Source organism: Anolis sagrei, chromosome X (assembly GCF_037176765.1).
Source record: "Anolis sagrei isolate rAnoSag1 chromosome X, rAnoSag1.mat, whole genome shotgun sequence".
NCBI classification, from domain to species: Eukaryota; Metazoa; Chordata; class Lepidosauria; order Squamata; family Dactyloidae; genus Anolis; species Anolis sagrei.
In genome coordinates, this window is record NC_090034.1 from 104,133,123 (window position 1) to 104,147,636 (window position 14,514).

General features: G+C 46.0%; 1 protein-coding gene across 1 annotated transcript in view; it reads right to left on the minus strand.

Moving 5' to 3' along the window:
- The window catches only part of LOC132781311 (delta-like protein C), a 79,626-nt gene that overhangs the window by 33,876 nt on the left and 31,236 nt on the right, over window positions 1-14,514 (minus strand). The window contains exon 5 of the mRNA XM_067461066.1: window positions 9,034-9,395. Coding sequence (XP_067317167.1) covers window positions 9,034-9,395 — 362 coding nt within the window. The remainder of the gene's footprint in view (window positions 1-9,033; window positions 9,396-14,514) is intronic.

Genomic DNA, 14,514 nt, shown 5'->3' on the forward strand with positions numbered 1-14,514 from the left:
GCTCTACTCCAAACTCAAGAATAGAAAATGGAGTGTTGGTGGGCAAGAGAAGAGATTTAAAGATGGGGTCAAAGCCAACCTTAAAAACTCTGGTATAGACACTAAGAACTGGGAAGTCCTGGCCCTTGAGTGCTCCAGCTGGAGGTCAGCTGTGACCAGCAGTGCTGTAGAATTTGGAGATGCACAATGGAGGGCAAAAGAAAGAAACACGCCAAGAGGAAGGTGCGTCGAGCCAACCTCGACGGGGACCACCTTCCACCTGGAAACCAATGCCCTCACTGCGGGAGAAGATGCAGATCACGAAAATAGGGCTCCACAGCCACCTACGGACCCACCACTAGCACAACGATCTTGGAAGACAATCCTACTAGACAAAGAGGGATTGCCTAAGTAAGTAAGTAAGTAAGTAAGTAAGCAACTCACCACAAGCTATAGTTAATGTTTTGCTTCTTCTGGCTCTAAATTCATTCTAGAGTCTGCACTTTTCAGACCCTGCTTACCTGTTGGGTTTGCATCTTCCACTGTAGCAATCCTTTCCGTCCATGTCTTCACTTTCAAAACCTCCTTCAGACTTACCTTTCTTTTACATTTTTCCTGCTCCCCCAGTTCAAGTCCAGTTTAGATACCACACACAAGTTGCCAAGTAAAATGCTTGAATAGGTGTAGGTGCAGATTTGCCCGAATGCCATTCCTTTACGATGTGATCAAGTACAAAATTGAAAACAAGGTTTTCCAAAATGTTGAATGAAAGCCTACTAACTGGTCAGTTTGTTGGACCTCTTGCAAAAATATATACACAAACTGGTTCAAATGTGCATAAAAATACCTGATAATCCCCTTGACTTGTAGTTGTTTACATCCTCATTTAGTCCCGGAAAGGAGTGTGCCTAAAAAGTGCACTGAACTCTCCAAAATGGCATGAGTATGAATTTGAGAAATGTCTGACTTTATAGCAACCAAGGCACACAAAAGGGAGATGCTAAGCCTGTCCTTTCTGGTATCTCCTTTGGTTGGTCTCAAATCTCTCTCTCTCCAGGATTAAAGCAAATACTAGAACAGCTCAAGAGGGAGAAAAGTGTGGAGTAAGGGAACAAACTTTAGCAAATTTTAGGTTTAGTGATATTGTTGTGATTTCTATGTGTTGTTTTCATCTCCATATTTTTTTAAAAAATGGTGTCTGTGTCAAACAAGTGTCTTGCTCCAATATAGTTGCTGCAGACAACTATGAGGAATTTTGAGTTACCTGTATCAATGTCTGATTCACATATTCAAACCATTGCTTTGGCTCTCTTGTTTTTCCATTAAACCCAACATTATGCTCAAAGCAAAAGAGAAAGACACTTGGAAAGATGCCTTTTCTCATGCCATCCCTTCCTTCTGAATATCCCATGTTCACAATAACAGGCACAGAAAAGATAAATGCTTAAAGGTACCATTATTACATATCCCTCCTGATAAAATGACTGTACTTACTCAGCAAAGCTAATCCATCAGAGTAGAGGGCTCAGAGGACAAGATACAAATCCTTAAGAGGCTCAGTTCAAATCTTACTCATGCCACAAACTCTGTGGCTTTTGCTTTTCTGCCTCAGTTTCCTCCACTACAATATAGTGGAAAGAATAGTCGCCCTTATTCATGTCTAGGTCAGAAATGGAGAGTGACAGAGCAGCAAGCCTTTTGCACAGTTTCCAACACAAAGTGTAGTGAAGAATGGGTTGTTGTAGGTTTTTTTGGGCTATATAGCCATGATCTAGAGGCATTCTCTCCTGACGTTTCGCCTGCATCTATGGCAAGCATCCTCAGAGGTAGTGAGGATGGTCAAAGGTAGTGAGGATGCACTACCTCTGAGGATGCTTGCCATAGATGTAGGGGAAACGTCAGGAGAGAATGCCTCTAGAACATGGCCATATAGCTCGAGGTATGCAGGAGGTAACCAGAAATGAGCTGATGAAGTTCCCAAGAGTGTGCCGACCGTCCTGTGTAATGGGTTGTTGTAGGTTTTTTCAGGCTATATGGCCATGATCTAGAGGCATTCTCTCCTGACGTTTCGCCTGCATCTATGGCAAGCATCCTCAGAGGTAGTGAGGTCTGCTGGAACTAGGAAAAAGGGTTTATATATCTGTGGAATGACCAGGGTGGGACAAAAGACTCTTGTCTGCTGGAGTTAGGTGTTGTCACTAGTTGAAACATTCACACCTAGCTCCAGCAGACAAGAGTCCTTTGAAATTTTACATCCCAAGAGTATAAAGATGATGATGATGATAGCGATGATCTTTTACAGGGAGTAGTGAAGTTTCCAAAGCAATGTCAGCTGAAAACTTGGAAACTAGGTACTATTACTGATGGAATCATGAAACAGACTTCCTATGAGAAAAAAATTGCATCATAAATCAATTCTGAAGCACTGTGTGGTCATACAGGCCCCATATTTGTAGGGGATAAATTCCTGGACTTTATGTTCAGATAATAGCAAACCCCACTGAAATGAAGAACACCTGGCACAAGAATGTTATAGAGCAGGCATGGGCAAAGTTCGCCCCTCCAGGTATTTTGCACTCCAACTCCCACAATTCCAAACAGCCTATGATAGTTATCCTGGAGGACTTACAAAATGCCTAGGACCATAGATACTGGTCCTGTAGATACCTGGGCCACATGGTAGTCTGAGGCCAAATGCCTGGTGGATGCACACCTTGAGTTGCACACTGAGCCATTGACTGTGCATAGTCTTGAAAGGTGTGTCTGTAAACAGGTTAAATTACTGCCAGCAATTCAATGCATTTCCAGAAGGTGGCAGACTTTGCTAAAGAATGAAGTGTATGTATTGAAGGCTTTCATGGCTGGAATCACTGGTTTGTTGTAGGTTTTTTCGGGCTATATGGCCATGTTCGAGAGGCATTCTCTCCTGACGTTTCGCCTGCATCTATGGCAAGCATCCTCAGAGGTAGTGGGGATGCTCAGAGGTAAGTGAGGATGCACTACCTCTGAGGATGCTTGCCATAGATGCAGGCGAAACGTCAGGAGAGAATGCCTCTAGAACATGGCCATATAGCCCGAAAAAACCTACAACAACCCAATAAAGTGTATGGTTTAGGAAGACACATAGTGGAAAATGTGTTGTCCAAGGTTTTCACTTTTTCTGGGCTGTATGGCCATATTCCTGAAGCATTCTTTCCTGCCGTTTCGCCCACATCTATGACAAGCATCCTCAGAGGTTGTGAGGTCTGTTGGAAACTAGGCGAGGGAGGCTTATATACCTGTGGAATAATGTCCAGGGTGGAGAAAGAACTCTTGTCTGGGTTGTTGTAGGTTTTTTGGGTTGCTGTAGGTTGTTGTATGGCCATGGTCTAGAGACATTTTCTCCTGACGTTTCGCCTGCACCTATGCAAGCAGAGGTAGTGAGGTCTGTAGGAACTAGGGAAATGGGTTTATATATCTGTGGAATGACCAGGGTGGGACAAAGGACTTTTGACTGCTGGAGCTAGGTGGGAATGTTTCAACTGACCGCCTTGATTAGCATATAATGGCCCAACAGTGAATGTTGCAATTGATTAGCACTGAATGACCTTGCAACTACAAAGCCTGGATGCTTCCTGCCTGGGAGAATCCTTTGTTGGGAGGTGTTAGCAGGCCCTGATTGTTTCATGTCAGGAATTCCCCTGTTGTTTGAGTGTTTCTCTTTATTCACTGTCCCTATTCCCCCAGGCAGGAATCAGCCAGTCTTTGAAGCTGCAAGGCCATTCAATGCTAATCAAGGTGGCCAATTGCAACACTCACACCTGCCTCAAGCAGACAAGAGTTCTTTCTCCCACCCTGGACATTATTCCACAGATAGATAAACCCCACTTGCCTAGTTTCCAACAGACCTCACAACCTCTGAGCATGTGGTTGAAATGTCAGGAGAGAATGCTTCTGGAATATGGCCAGACAGACCAGAAAACTAACAGTATCCCATAGCGGAAAAAGTACCTGTATGAGTAGTTAAACATTAAAAAAAACCAAGATTATGGCAACAAGAATGATTGATAACTGGGAAATTGAGGGAGAAAACGTGGAGGCCGTGACAGACTTTGTATTTCTAGGTGCAAAGATTACTGCAGATGCAGACTGTGGCCAGGAAATCAGAAGACGCTTCCTTCTTGGGAGGAGAGCAATGTCCAGTCTCGACAAAATAGTAAAGAGTAGAGACATCAGACTGGCAACCAAGATCCATTGCCTAGTCAAAGCCATGGTCTTCCCTGTAGTCACCTACGGATGTGAGAGCTGGACCTTCGGGAAGGCTGAGCAAAGGAAGAGAGGCGCTTTTGAGCTGTGGTGTTGGAGGAAAGTGCTGAGAGTGCCTTGGACTGCGAGAAGACCCAACCAGTCCATCCTCCAGGAAATAAAGCCCGACTGCTCACTGGAGGGAAGGAGAGTAGAGACAAAGCTGAAGTACTTTGGCCACATCATGAGAAGACAGGAAAGCTTAGAGAAGACAATTATGCTGGGGAAAGTGGAAGGTAAAAGGAAGAGGGGCCGACCAAGGGCAAGATGGATGGATGGCATCCTTGAAGTGACTGACCTTGAAGGAGCTGGGGGTGGTGACGGCCGACAGGGAGCTCTGGTGTGGGCTGGTCCATGAGGTCACAAAGAGTCGGAGACGACTGAACAAATGAACAACAACAAATCATGCTTAATCCTGCCTTTTTACCCTGCTGCTTATGTATAGTTGGATTGATTGGTTATTTATAGCTGTCAATCAGTATTGTTTGGCTCCACCTCTTCCTGGAGGAGGGGAGTGCTTCCCTTCTCTCATTCTGCCATCACAGTTTCTATCGGATGGACCTGAGTAAGAGACTTGGCTCTAAAAGCCTCTGAGTAAATTACCTCTCAGCACCAATTTTGAGGTTTTTTACCCTTGAGACTTATGCTTCATGTTCAGACCAACCTGAATGACGTTGGAAGTCTCAAGAACCTTCAAACCAATTCTTTTTGCACCAGAGGAAGATCCTGAGTCTTCAAACATAGGCCATTTGAACTGGGGTTGTGGTTTGCTCCAGCATTCACAGCCATTGAGGAAAGAGGAAACCTGGAAAGGCTTCTCAGTTTCAAACTCCTTGGACCCAGGACTAACTGAGACTGTAACGTATATTTTCCTTCACCCCTCTGAAGTTTCCAGCTCATTGCTTTAAAGAAATAACTCTTTGTGAACAACAAAACTTATTTTGAGTTATTTACAGTGTTTTGGGTCTTTGGGAGTTCCAGTTTCCTAAAGGAGGGCAAGAAGCAATCCCCTGGGGAAAGATGTCAAGTCCATGCCTCTTTCACTAAGAGCTATAGCCCCCAGGCGCGACTGCACAATTCTAGAGACCAGGGCTGGAATCCTCACTCAGCCATGGAAATCCACTGGAAGATCTAGGGCGAGTCACACTTTCTCAGCCTCAAAGGACGACAAGAACCACACCCCACCAAACAAATTTTGCCAAGAAAAACCCCTTGGTAGGGTCACCTTATGGTTGACCTGAAGGCACAGGAGAAAGCTAACACATGTCCTAAAACCCAGATGCCACAACATGCAAGACTTTCGTAGGAGTGAAGGAGATGGGCAGATTTGCAACCACATTGCCGCTCCATGCCTCCTCTGCTGTTTCAGAGATGGCACTTGCTTTCAAGCATCCAGCCATCTCCTCTTACCTGTCAAGAGAAGGCTTTACAGCCCACAACATCATAGGAAATGGATGCTCCATTGATGTTCCCATTCCCCTGTTTAGTACCTTTGGAAAAAGATCTGTTAAGGTGAGTTTTGCTTCAGACATTCCAAAACTTGCCCTTCTGTTCCATTACAATTACTCTGGGAAGCAGTGGAAGAAGTGCTTCAACCTAAGTCTTGGACCATCTACGGTAGCGGCCCTATCTCCCCTGATCTTAGTGGCACAATGTGAAGCTCTTGAGCAGTGTTTCTCAACCTTCCTAATGTTGCAACCCCTTAAGACAGTTCCTCATGTTCTGGTGACCCCCAACCATGAAATTATTTTCGTTGCTACTTCACAACTGTCATTTTGCTACTGTTGTCCCATGATATGAGATTAGGTCTCTGGTTGGAGGGAGCTAAGGAAAGATTAATGCAGTGGTTCTCAACCTTCCTAATGCTGCAACCCCTTAAGACAGTTCCTCATGTTCTGGTGACCCCCAACCATAGCATTATTTTCGTTGCTACTTCATAACTGTCATTTTGCTACTGTTGTCCCATGATAAGAGATTAGGTCTCTGACTGGAGGGAGCTAAGGAAAAGATAATGCAGTGGTTCTCACCCTTCCTAATGCCGCAACCCCTTAAGACAGTTCCTCATGTTCTGGTGACCCCAACCATGAAATTATTTTCGTTGCTACCTCACAACTGTCATTTTGCTACTGTTATCCCATGATATGAGATTAGGTCTCTGGTTGGAGGGAGCTAAGGAAAGGTTAATGCAGTGGATCTCAACCTTCCTAATGCTGCAACCCCTTAAGACAGTTCCTCTTGTTGTGGTGACCCCCAACCATAGCATTATTTTCGTTGCTACTTCATAACTGTCATTTTGCTACTGTTGTCCCATGATAAGAGATTAGGTCTCTGGTTGGAGGGAGCTAAGGAAAAGATAATGCAGTGGTTCTCAGCCTTCCTAATGCCGCAACCCCTTAAGACAGTTCCTCATGTTCTGGTGACCCCCAAACATAACATTATTTGTGTTGCTACTTTTGTTAATGTTATGAATCGTAATGTAAGTATCTGATATGCAGGATGGATTTTCATTCACTGAACCAAATTTGGTACAAATATCCAATACGCCTAAATTCGAATACTGGTGGCATTGGGGTGGGAATTGATTTTATCATTTGGGAGTTGTAGTTGCTGGGATTTATCGTTAACCTACAATCAAAGAGTATTCTGAACTCCACCAAAGATAGAACTGAACCAAATTTGGCACACAGAACTCACATGAAAATACTGAAAGGGTTTGGTGGGCATTGACCATGAGTTATGGAGTTATAGTTCACCTACATCCAGAGAGCACTTGTGGACTCAAACAATGATGGATCTGGACCAAACTTGGCACAAATACTCGATATTCCCAAATGTCAACACTGGTGGAGTTTGGGGGGAATAGACCTTGTCATTTGGGAGTTGTAGTTGCTGGGATTTATAGTTCACTCTATATGCCCAGATGTGAATACTGGTGGAGTCTGGGGGAAATAGACCTTGTAGTTTCTGGGATTTATAGTTCACCTACAACCAAAGAACATTCTGAACCCAGCCCACAATGGATCTGCACCAAACATGGCACACTACCTACATGCATACAGCAAAAATACCACTTGTGTAACATAAACAATAATATAATTCAACAGTAGCTGATCCACAAGCTACTTATAAGAAAATATGACTGTACTAAAAATTTGCACCATATTGTTTGTTGTCGCTGTGCAGCATGTTTATATACTGTTGTTGAATTATATTATTGTTTATGTTACACAAGTGGTATTTTTGTTGTATGCATTTCATTCAGGAAGCCATTTATATTATAGTATATCACTACCTACATGGCCAACATTGAATATTGGTAGGGTTGGTGGGGGAGCTGTTTTTGAATTCTGGGAGTTGTAGTTCACCAACACTGAACTGGAAGAGAAGGACCGGCGGAGAGATCTTCAGCCTTCTCTGCCAAAGAGTTCCTAAGACTATCAGAAATATGTGTTTCCTGGCCGAAAGCGGGCCAGGAAAGGGAACAAGTGCGGCAAGTGTAGTTGCTGGGATTTACAGTTCACCTACAATCAAAGAGCATTCTGAACTCCACCAACGATGGAACTGAACCAAATTTGGCACACAGTACTCCCATGACCAACAGAAAATACTGAAAGGGTTTGGTGGGCATTGACCATGAGTTTTGGAGTTATAGTTCACCTACATCCAGAGAGAACTGTGGAATCAAACAATGATGGATCTGGACCAAACTTGGCACAAATACTCTATATGCCCAGATGTGAACACTGGTGGAGTTTGGGGGAAATAGACCTTGTAGTTGCTGGGATTTATAGTTCACCTACAACCAAAGAACATTCTGAACTCCACCAGCGATGGAACTGAACCAAATTTGGCACACAGAACTCACATGAAAATACTGAAAGGGTTTGGTGGGCATTGACCATGAGTTTTGGAGTTATAGTTCACCTACATCCAGAGAGCACTGTGGAATCAAACAATGATGGATCTGGACCAAACTTGGCACAAATACTCTATATACCCAGATGTGGAGTTTGAGGAAAATAGACCTTTACATTTGGGAGTTGTAATTGCTGGGATTTATAGTTCACCCACAATCAATGAGCACTCTGAACCCAGCCCACAATGGATCTGCACCAAACTTGGCACACTATCTACATGGCCAACATTGAATACCGGTGGGGTTGGTGGGGGAGCTGTTTTTGAATTCTGGGAGTTGTAGTTCACCAACACTGAACTGGAAGAGAAGGACAGGCCCACAAGAACCCAGCCCACAATAGATCTGCACCAAACATGGCATACTACCTACATGGCCAACACTGAATATTGGTAGGGTTGGTGGGGGAGCTGTTTTTGAATTCTGGGATTTGTAGTTCACCAACACTGAACTGGAAGAGAAGGACAGGCGGAGAGATCTTCAGCCTTCTCTGCCATAAGGTTCCTAAGACCATCAGAAATATGTATTTTCTGGTGGTCTTTGGCAACCCCTCTGAAACCCCTCTGGCGACCCCCTCGGGGGTTGCGACCCCCATGTTGAGAAACACTGCTCTAGAGATATCCCTGAATGCCTGAGTCATCGCTATGTGTCTGAAACCCCTCTTGCGACCCCCTCGGGGGTTGCGACCCCCAGGTTGAGAAACACTGCTCTAGAGATATCCCTGAATGCCTGAGTCATCGCTATGTGTCGCTGCTTTTCTGGGCTGCATGTATTATGGGAGTAGTTAGGTTTGTGAGGAGGGAAGAAGGGTACGGGAGAGGAAGAGGGGTGACAGAGGGGTGCGGTACAATACTGACGTTGCAACTGCCTCCGTTCTTGCAGGGGTTGCTGTCGCACTCGTTGATCTCCATCTCGCAGCTGGTGCCCGCAAAGCCGGCTCGGCAGCCGCAGGTGTAGCTCCCTTGGCCCGTGTTGGTGCAGGTAGCGCCGTTCTTGCAGGGACGGTGGTTGGTGCAGTAGTTGAGGTCCTGGTTGCAGAAGAGCCCGCCCCAGCCTTCCCGGCAGTTGCACTGCCAGGGCTGGGCGCAGGTCCCGTGGAGGCAGCCCGGGTAGCGGACACACGCGTCGCAGAGAGGGCCCTGCCAGCCGATGCGGCACTTGCACTCGCCGGGCTTCTCGCAGAACCCGTGGCTGTGGCTGCAGCCGGGCAAACAAACGGCTGAGAAGAGAGTTAAACAGAGAGGGGAGGAAGAAAGAAAGAAAGAAAGAGAGGAAGGAAGGAGCCGGTGCTATTGCTGTATGGACTCTGTGTGCGTGTCACACCAACATCTGGCGCCCGCCACGGCCAGAAACAAAAGGCCCACATGCCACCCAAAAAGGACGGCTGCAACACGTGTCCCCTTTTCATCCCCGGCTGCTCTCCATTGTCCCTCGGCAACAAAAGCGGAGTGTCTGGGAAAAGGGAAAAGGGGGCTTGGGGTCCCCCGCCGACCCACTTAAAGACGGGGGGCCTGCCGAGGCACACAACTCCAGGACAAAGGAGGAGGGAGCGCGCAGCTTGCCTGACCCTGGATATTTATCCATTCCCCTCACCTTTCCCCTCGGGAAGTTAACCAGCCCTTCCATATGCCAAGGCTCCGAGGGGAAGCTTTGTGTGGCAATTAAACCGTCACGATGGCAAGGAGGGATTCCCTTGGCCCAAAGCCATTGCCATGGAGACTGGCCAGGCCGACAACCGAGACAAGTTAGCCTCTTTCAGCGCACTTTTGTAGCCCCCCTGCGATGAGGGTATACGTGGTCATATGCCTCCCCAACTTTTCAGATGTCAACATGAGTTGAAACTACCAATTTGCAGTTCCAGTACATGGACATCTTGCTTCTCTGTTCTTAACATCTCACAGAAACAATGAACCACATGTTTTGTGGTTCGTGTTAACTGCCTTCAAGTCAACTTAGACTTATGGCAACTCCATAAATGAGAACTTTCCAAGAGGGTGTACATGGTCATATGCCTCCCCAACTTTTCAGCTGTCAACATGAGTTGAAACTACCAATTTGCAGTTCCAGTGCATGGACATCTTGCTTCTCTAAACTTAACATCTCACAGAAACAACCAACTACATTTTGCATGGTTCATGTTAATTGCCTCCAAGTCAACTTATGGCAACCCCATAAATGAGAACTTTCCAAGAGGGTGTACGTGGTCATATACCTCCCCAACTTTTCAGATGTCAACATGGGTTGAAACTACCAATTTCAACCCATGCTTCTCTGTTCTTAACATCTCACAGAAACAATGAACCACATGTTTTGTGGTTCGTGTTAACTGCCTTCAAGTCAACTTAGACTTATGGCAACCCCATAAATGAGAACTTTCCAAGAGGGTGTACGTGGTCATATGCCTCCCCAACTTGGTCATATGCCTCCCCAACTTGGGGAGCTGTCAACATGGGTTGAAACTACCAATTTGCAGTTCCAGTGCATGGACATCTTGCTTCTCTGTTCTTAACATCTCACAGAAACAATCAACCACATTTTTTGTGGTTCGTGTAAACTGACTTCAAGTCAACTTAGACTTATGGCAACCCCCATAAATGAGAACATTCCAAGAGGGTATATGTGGTCATACACCTCCCCAACTTTTCAGATGTCAACACGGGTTGAAACTACCAATTTGCAGTTCCAGTACATGGACATCTTGCTTCCCTGTTCTTAACATCTCACAGAAACAACCAACCACATTTTGCATGGTTCGTGTTAATTGCCTTTAAGTCAACTTAGACTTATGGCAACCCCATAAATGAGAACTTTCCAAGAGGGTGTACGTGGTAATATGCCTCCCCAACTTGGTCATATACCTCCCCAGCTTGGGGAGCTGTCAACATGGGTTGAAACTACCAATTTGCAGTTCCAGTACATTGACATCTTGCTTCTCTAATCTTAACATCTCACAGAAACAACCAACTATATTTTGCATGGTTCATGTTAATTGCCTTCAAGTCAACTTATGGCAACCCCATAAATGAGAACTTTCCAAGAGGGTGTACATGGTCATATACCTCCCCAACTTTTCAGATGTCAACATAGATTGAAACTACCAATTTGCAGTTCCAGTGCATGGACATCTGGCTTCCCCGATCTTACAGAAACAATCAACCACATTTTTTGTGGTTCATGTTTACTGCCTTCAAGTCAACTTAGACTTATGGCATCCCCATGAATGAGAAATTTCCAAGAGGGTGTACATTGTCATATGCCTCCCCAACTTGGGGAGCTGTCAACATGGGTTGAAACTACCAATTTGCAGTTCCAGTGCATGGACATCTTGCTTCTCTGTTCTTAACATCTCACAGAAACAATCAACCACATGTTTTGTGGTTCGTGTAAACTGCTTTCAAGTCAACTTAAGACTTATGGCAACCCCATGGATGAGAACTTCCCAGAAGCCAGTCCAGACAGTACCTTTATTCCAGGAGTCTCCACAGCAAAGAGGAGATGCTGTTCCCTGTAAACGCAGAAGCAATCGCTACAAAAGACAAAAACGACGAGATTTCCAGGTGCAGGAATATCGCGGTTTTGAGCCAAATATGTCTGTATGTCCCTGCAATCGGTCTTTTATATTTAGGTTTGTTCCCAAGTTTTAGATCAGGGGTCCTCAAACTACGGCCCGCGGGCCACTTCCGGCCCGTCAAGGGCACTTATCCGGCCCACGGAGGAGGAGCGCCCCCCCACCACAGTGCCCCTCCCTTGGCTGGCTCACACTATCCGTCAGGTCCGATGGGCAGCGTGAGCCAGCCAGCCATGAAGTCCAGTCGTGTCTGACTCTGGGGTGTGGTGCTCATCTGCATTTCTAGGTCGAAGAGCCGGTGTTGTCCGTAGACACCTCCAAGGTCATGTGGCCGGCATGACTTCATGGAGCGCTGGGGCAGCCTCCCTTGGCTGGCTCACGCTGCCCGTCGGGCCCGTGAAGTGCTTTACGCGCGGTGCTGCTCCTCCCTTGGCAGGCTCACGCTGCCCATCGGGCTGGATGGGCAGCATGAGCCAGCCAAGGGATGCTACCCAAGCGCTCCATTCAGTCATGCCAGCCACATGACCTTGGAGGTGACTATGGACAACACCGGGTCTTCGACTTAGAAATGCAAATGAGCACCACACCCCAGAGTCAGACACGACTGGACTTCATGTCAGAGGAAAACCTTTAACTAGGAAAATTGTGGAAGATCCAGGGTGGGAAAAAGAACTCTTGTCTGTTGGAGGTAGGTATGAATGTTTCAATTGGCCACCTTGATTACCATTTCGTAGCCTGACAGTTTTTAGGGAGAATCCTTTGTTGAGAGGCTGACAGGGGATATGATAGCCATGTATAAATATGTGAGAGGAAGCCACAGGGAGGAGGGAGCAAGCTTGTTTTCTGCTTCCCTGGAGACTAGGATGCAATGGAACAATGGCTTCAAACTACAAGAGAGGAGATTCCATCTGAACATGAGGAAGAACTTCCTGACTGCGAGAGCTGTTCAGCAGTGGAACTCTCTGCCCCGGAGTGTGGTGGAGGCTCCTTCTTTGGAAGCTTTTAAGCAGAGGCTGGATGGCCATCTGTCAGGGGTGATTTGAATGCAATATTCCTACTTCTTGGCAGAATGGGGTTGGACTGGATGGCCCAGGAGGTCTCTTCCAACTCTTTGATTCTATGATTCTAGGTGATTAGCTGGCCCTGATTGTTTCTTGTCTGGAGTTCCCCTGTGTTTGAGTGTTGTTCTTTATTTACAGTTATAATTTTAGACTTTTTTTAAAAATACTGGTAGCCAGATTTTGTTCAGACTAGAAATAGGAAGATTTCCCATTCTCTGCTCCTGGAATTACTGGCTAAAGATGGCTAGAAGGAACCCTTCCACACAGCAAAATCAGATATGTGCAATGTGCAGAGGAATTTTTTAATTGATTTTTTAAAAAACAAAACAAAACTATAGTTTGGCCCTCCAACGGTCTGAGGGACAATGAACTGGCCCCCGGTTTAAAAAGTTTGAGGACCCCTGTTTTAGATGTTTGTTCCTGATTGATCAGTTCCTAAAAAGAAGGTGACACTCGAGTAGAAGGCAAAAACTTTGTTTATGTGCCAGAAACTTCATGAAATGTGTGAATCATAGAATCCTAGAATCAAAGAGTTGGAAGAGACCTCCTGGGCCATCCAGTCCAACCCCATTCTGCCAAGAAGCAGGAATATTGCATTCAAAACACCCCTGACAGATGGCCATCCAGCCTCTGCTTAAAAGCTTCTAAAGAAGAAGCCTCCACCACACTCCGGGGCAGAGAGTTCCACTGCTGAACAGCTCTCACAGTCAGGAAGTTCTTCCTCATGTTCAGATGGAATCTCCTCTCTTGTAGTTGGAAGCCATTGTTCCGCGTCCTAGTCTCCAAGGAAGCAGAAAACAAGCTTGCTCCCTCCTCCCTGTGGCTTCCTCTCACATATTTATACATGGCTATCATACCTCCTCTCAGCCTTCTCTTCTTCAGGCTAAACATGCCCAGCTCCTTAAGCCGCTCCTCATAGGGCTTGTTCTCCAGACCCTTGATCATTTGAGTCGCCCTCCTCTGGACACATTACAGCTTAGAGTCAATATCTCTCTTGAATTGTGGTGCCCAGAATTGGACACAATATTCCAGGTGTGGTCTAACCAAAGCAGAATAGAGCATGGGGAGCATGACTTCCCTAGATCTAGACACTAGGCTCCTCTTGATGCAGGCCAAAATCCCATTGGCTTTTTTTGCCGCCACATCACATTGTTGGCTCATGTTTAACTTGTTGTCCACGAGGACTCCAAGATCTTTTTCACACGTACTGCTCTCAAGCCAGGCCTCATTGTCCCCCATTCTGTATCTTTGCATCAAGTCCCTCTATCCCAGTGGTTCTCAACCTGGGGTCCCCAGATGTTTATGGAAGCCACAGGGAGGAGGAGGGAGCAAGCTTGTTTTCTGCTTCCATGGAGACTAGGACGCAATGGAACAATGGCTTCAAACTACAAGAAAGGAGATTCCATCTGAACATGAGGAAGAACTTCCTGACTGTGAGAGCCGTTCAGCAGTGGAACTCTCTGCCCCGGAGTGTGGTGGAGGTTCCTTCTTTGGAAGCTTTTAAGCAGAGGCTGGATGGCCATCTGTCAGGGGTGGGAGGGAGAGCCAATACTCCAGAGGACAGGAGCAGGATTCAAAATGATCTTGACAGATTAGAGAGATGAAGGGCCTAAACTAACAAAATGAAGTTCAACAGAGACAAATGCAAGATACTCCACTTTGGCAGGAAAAACGAAATGTAAAATATAGAATGGGGGATGCCTGGCTCG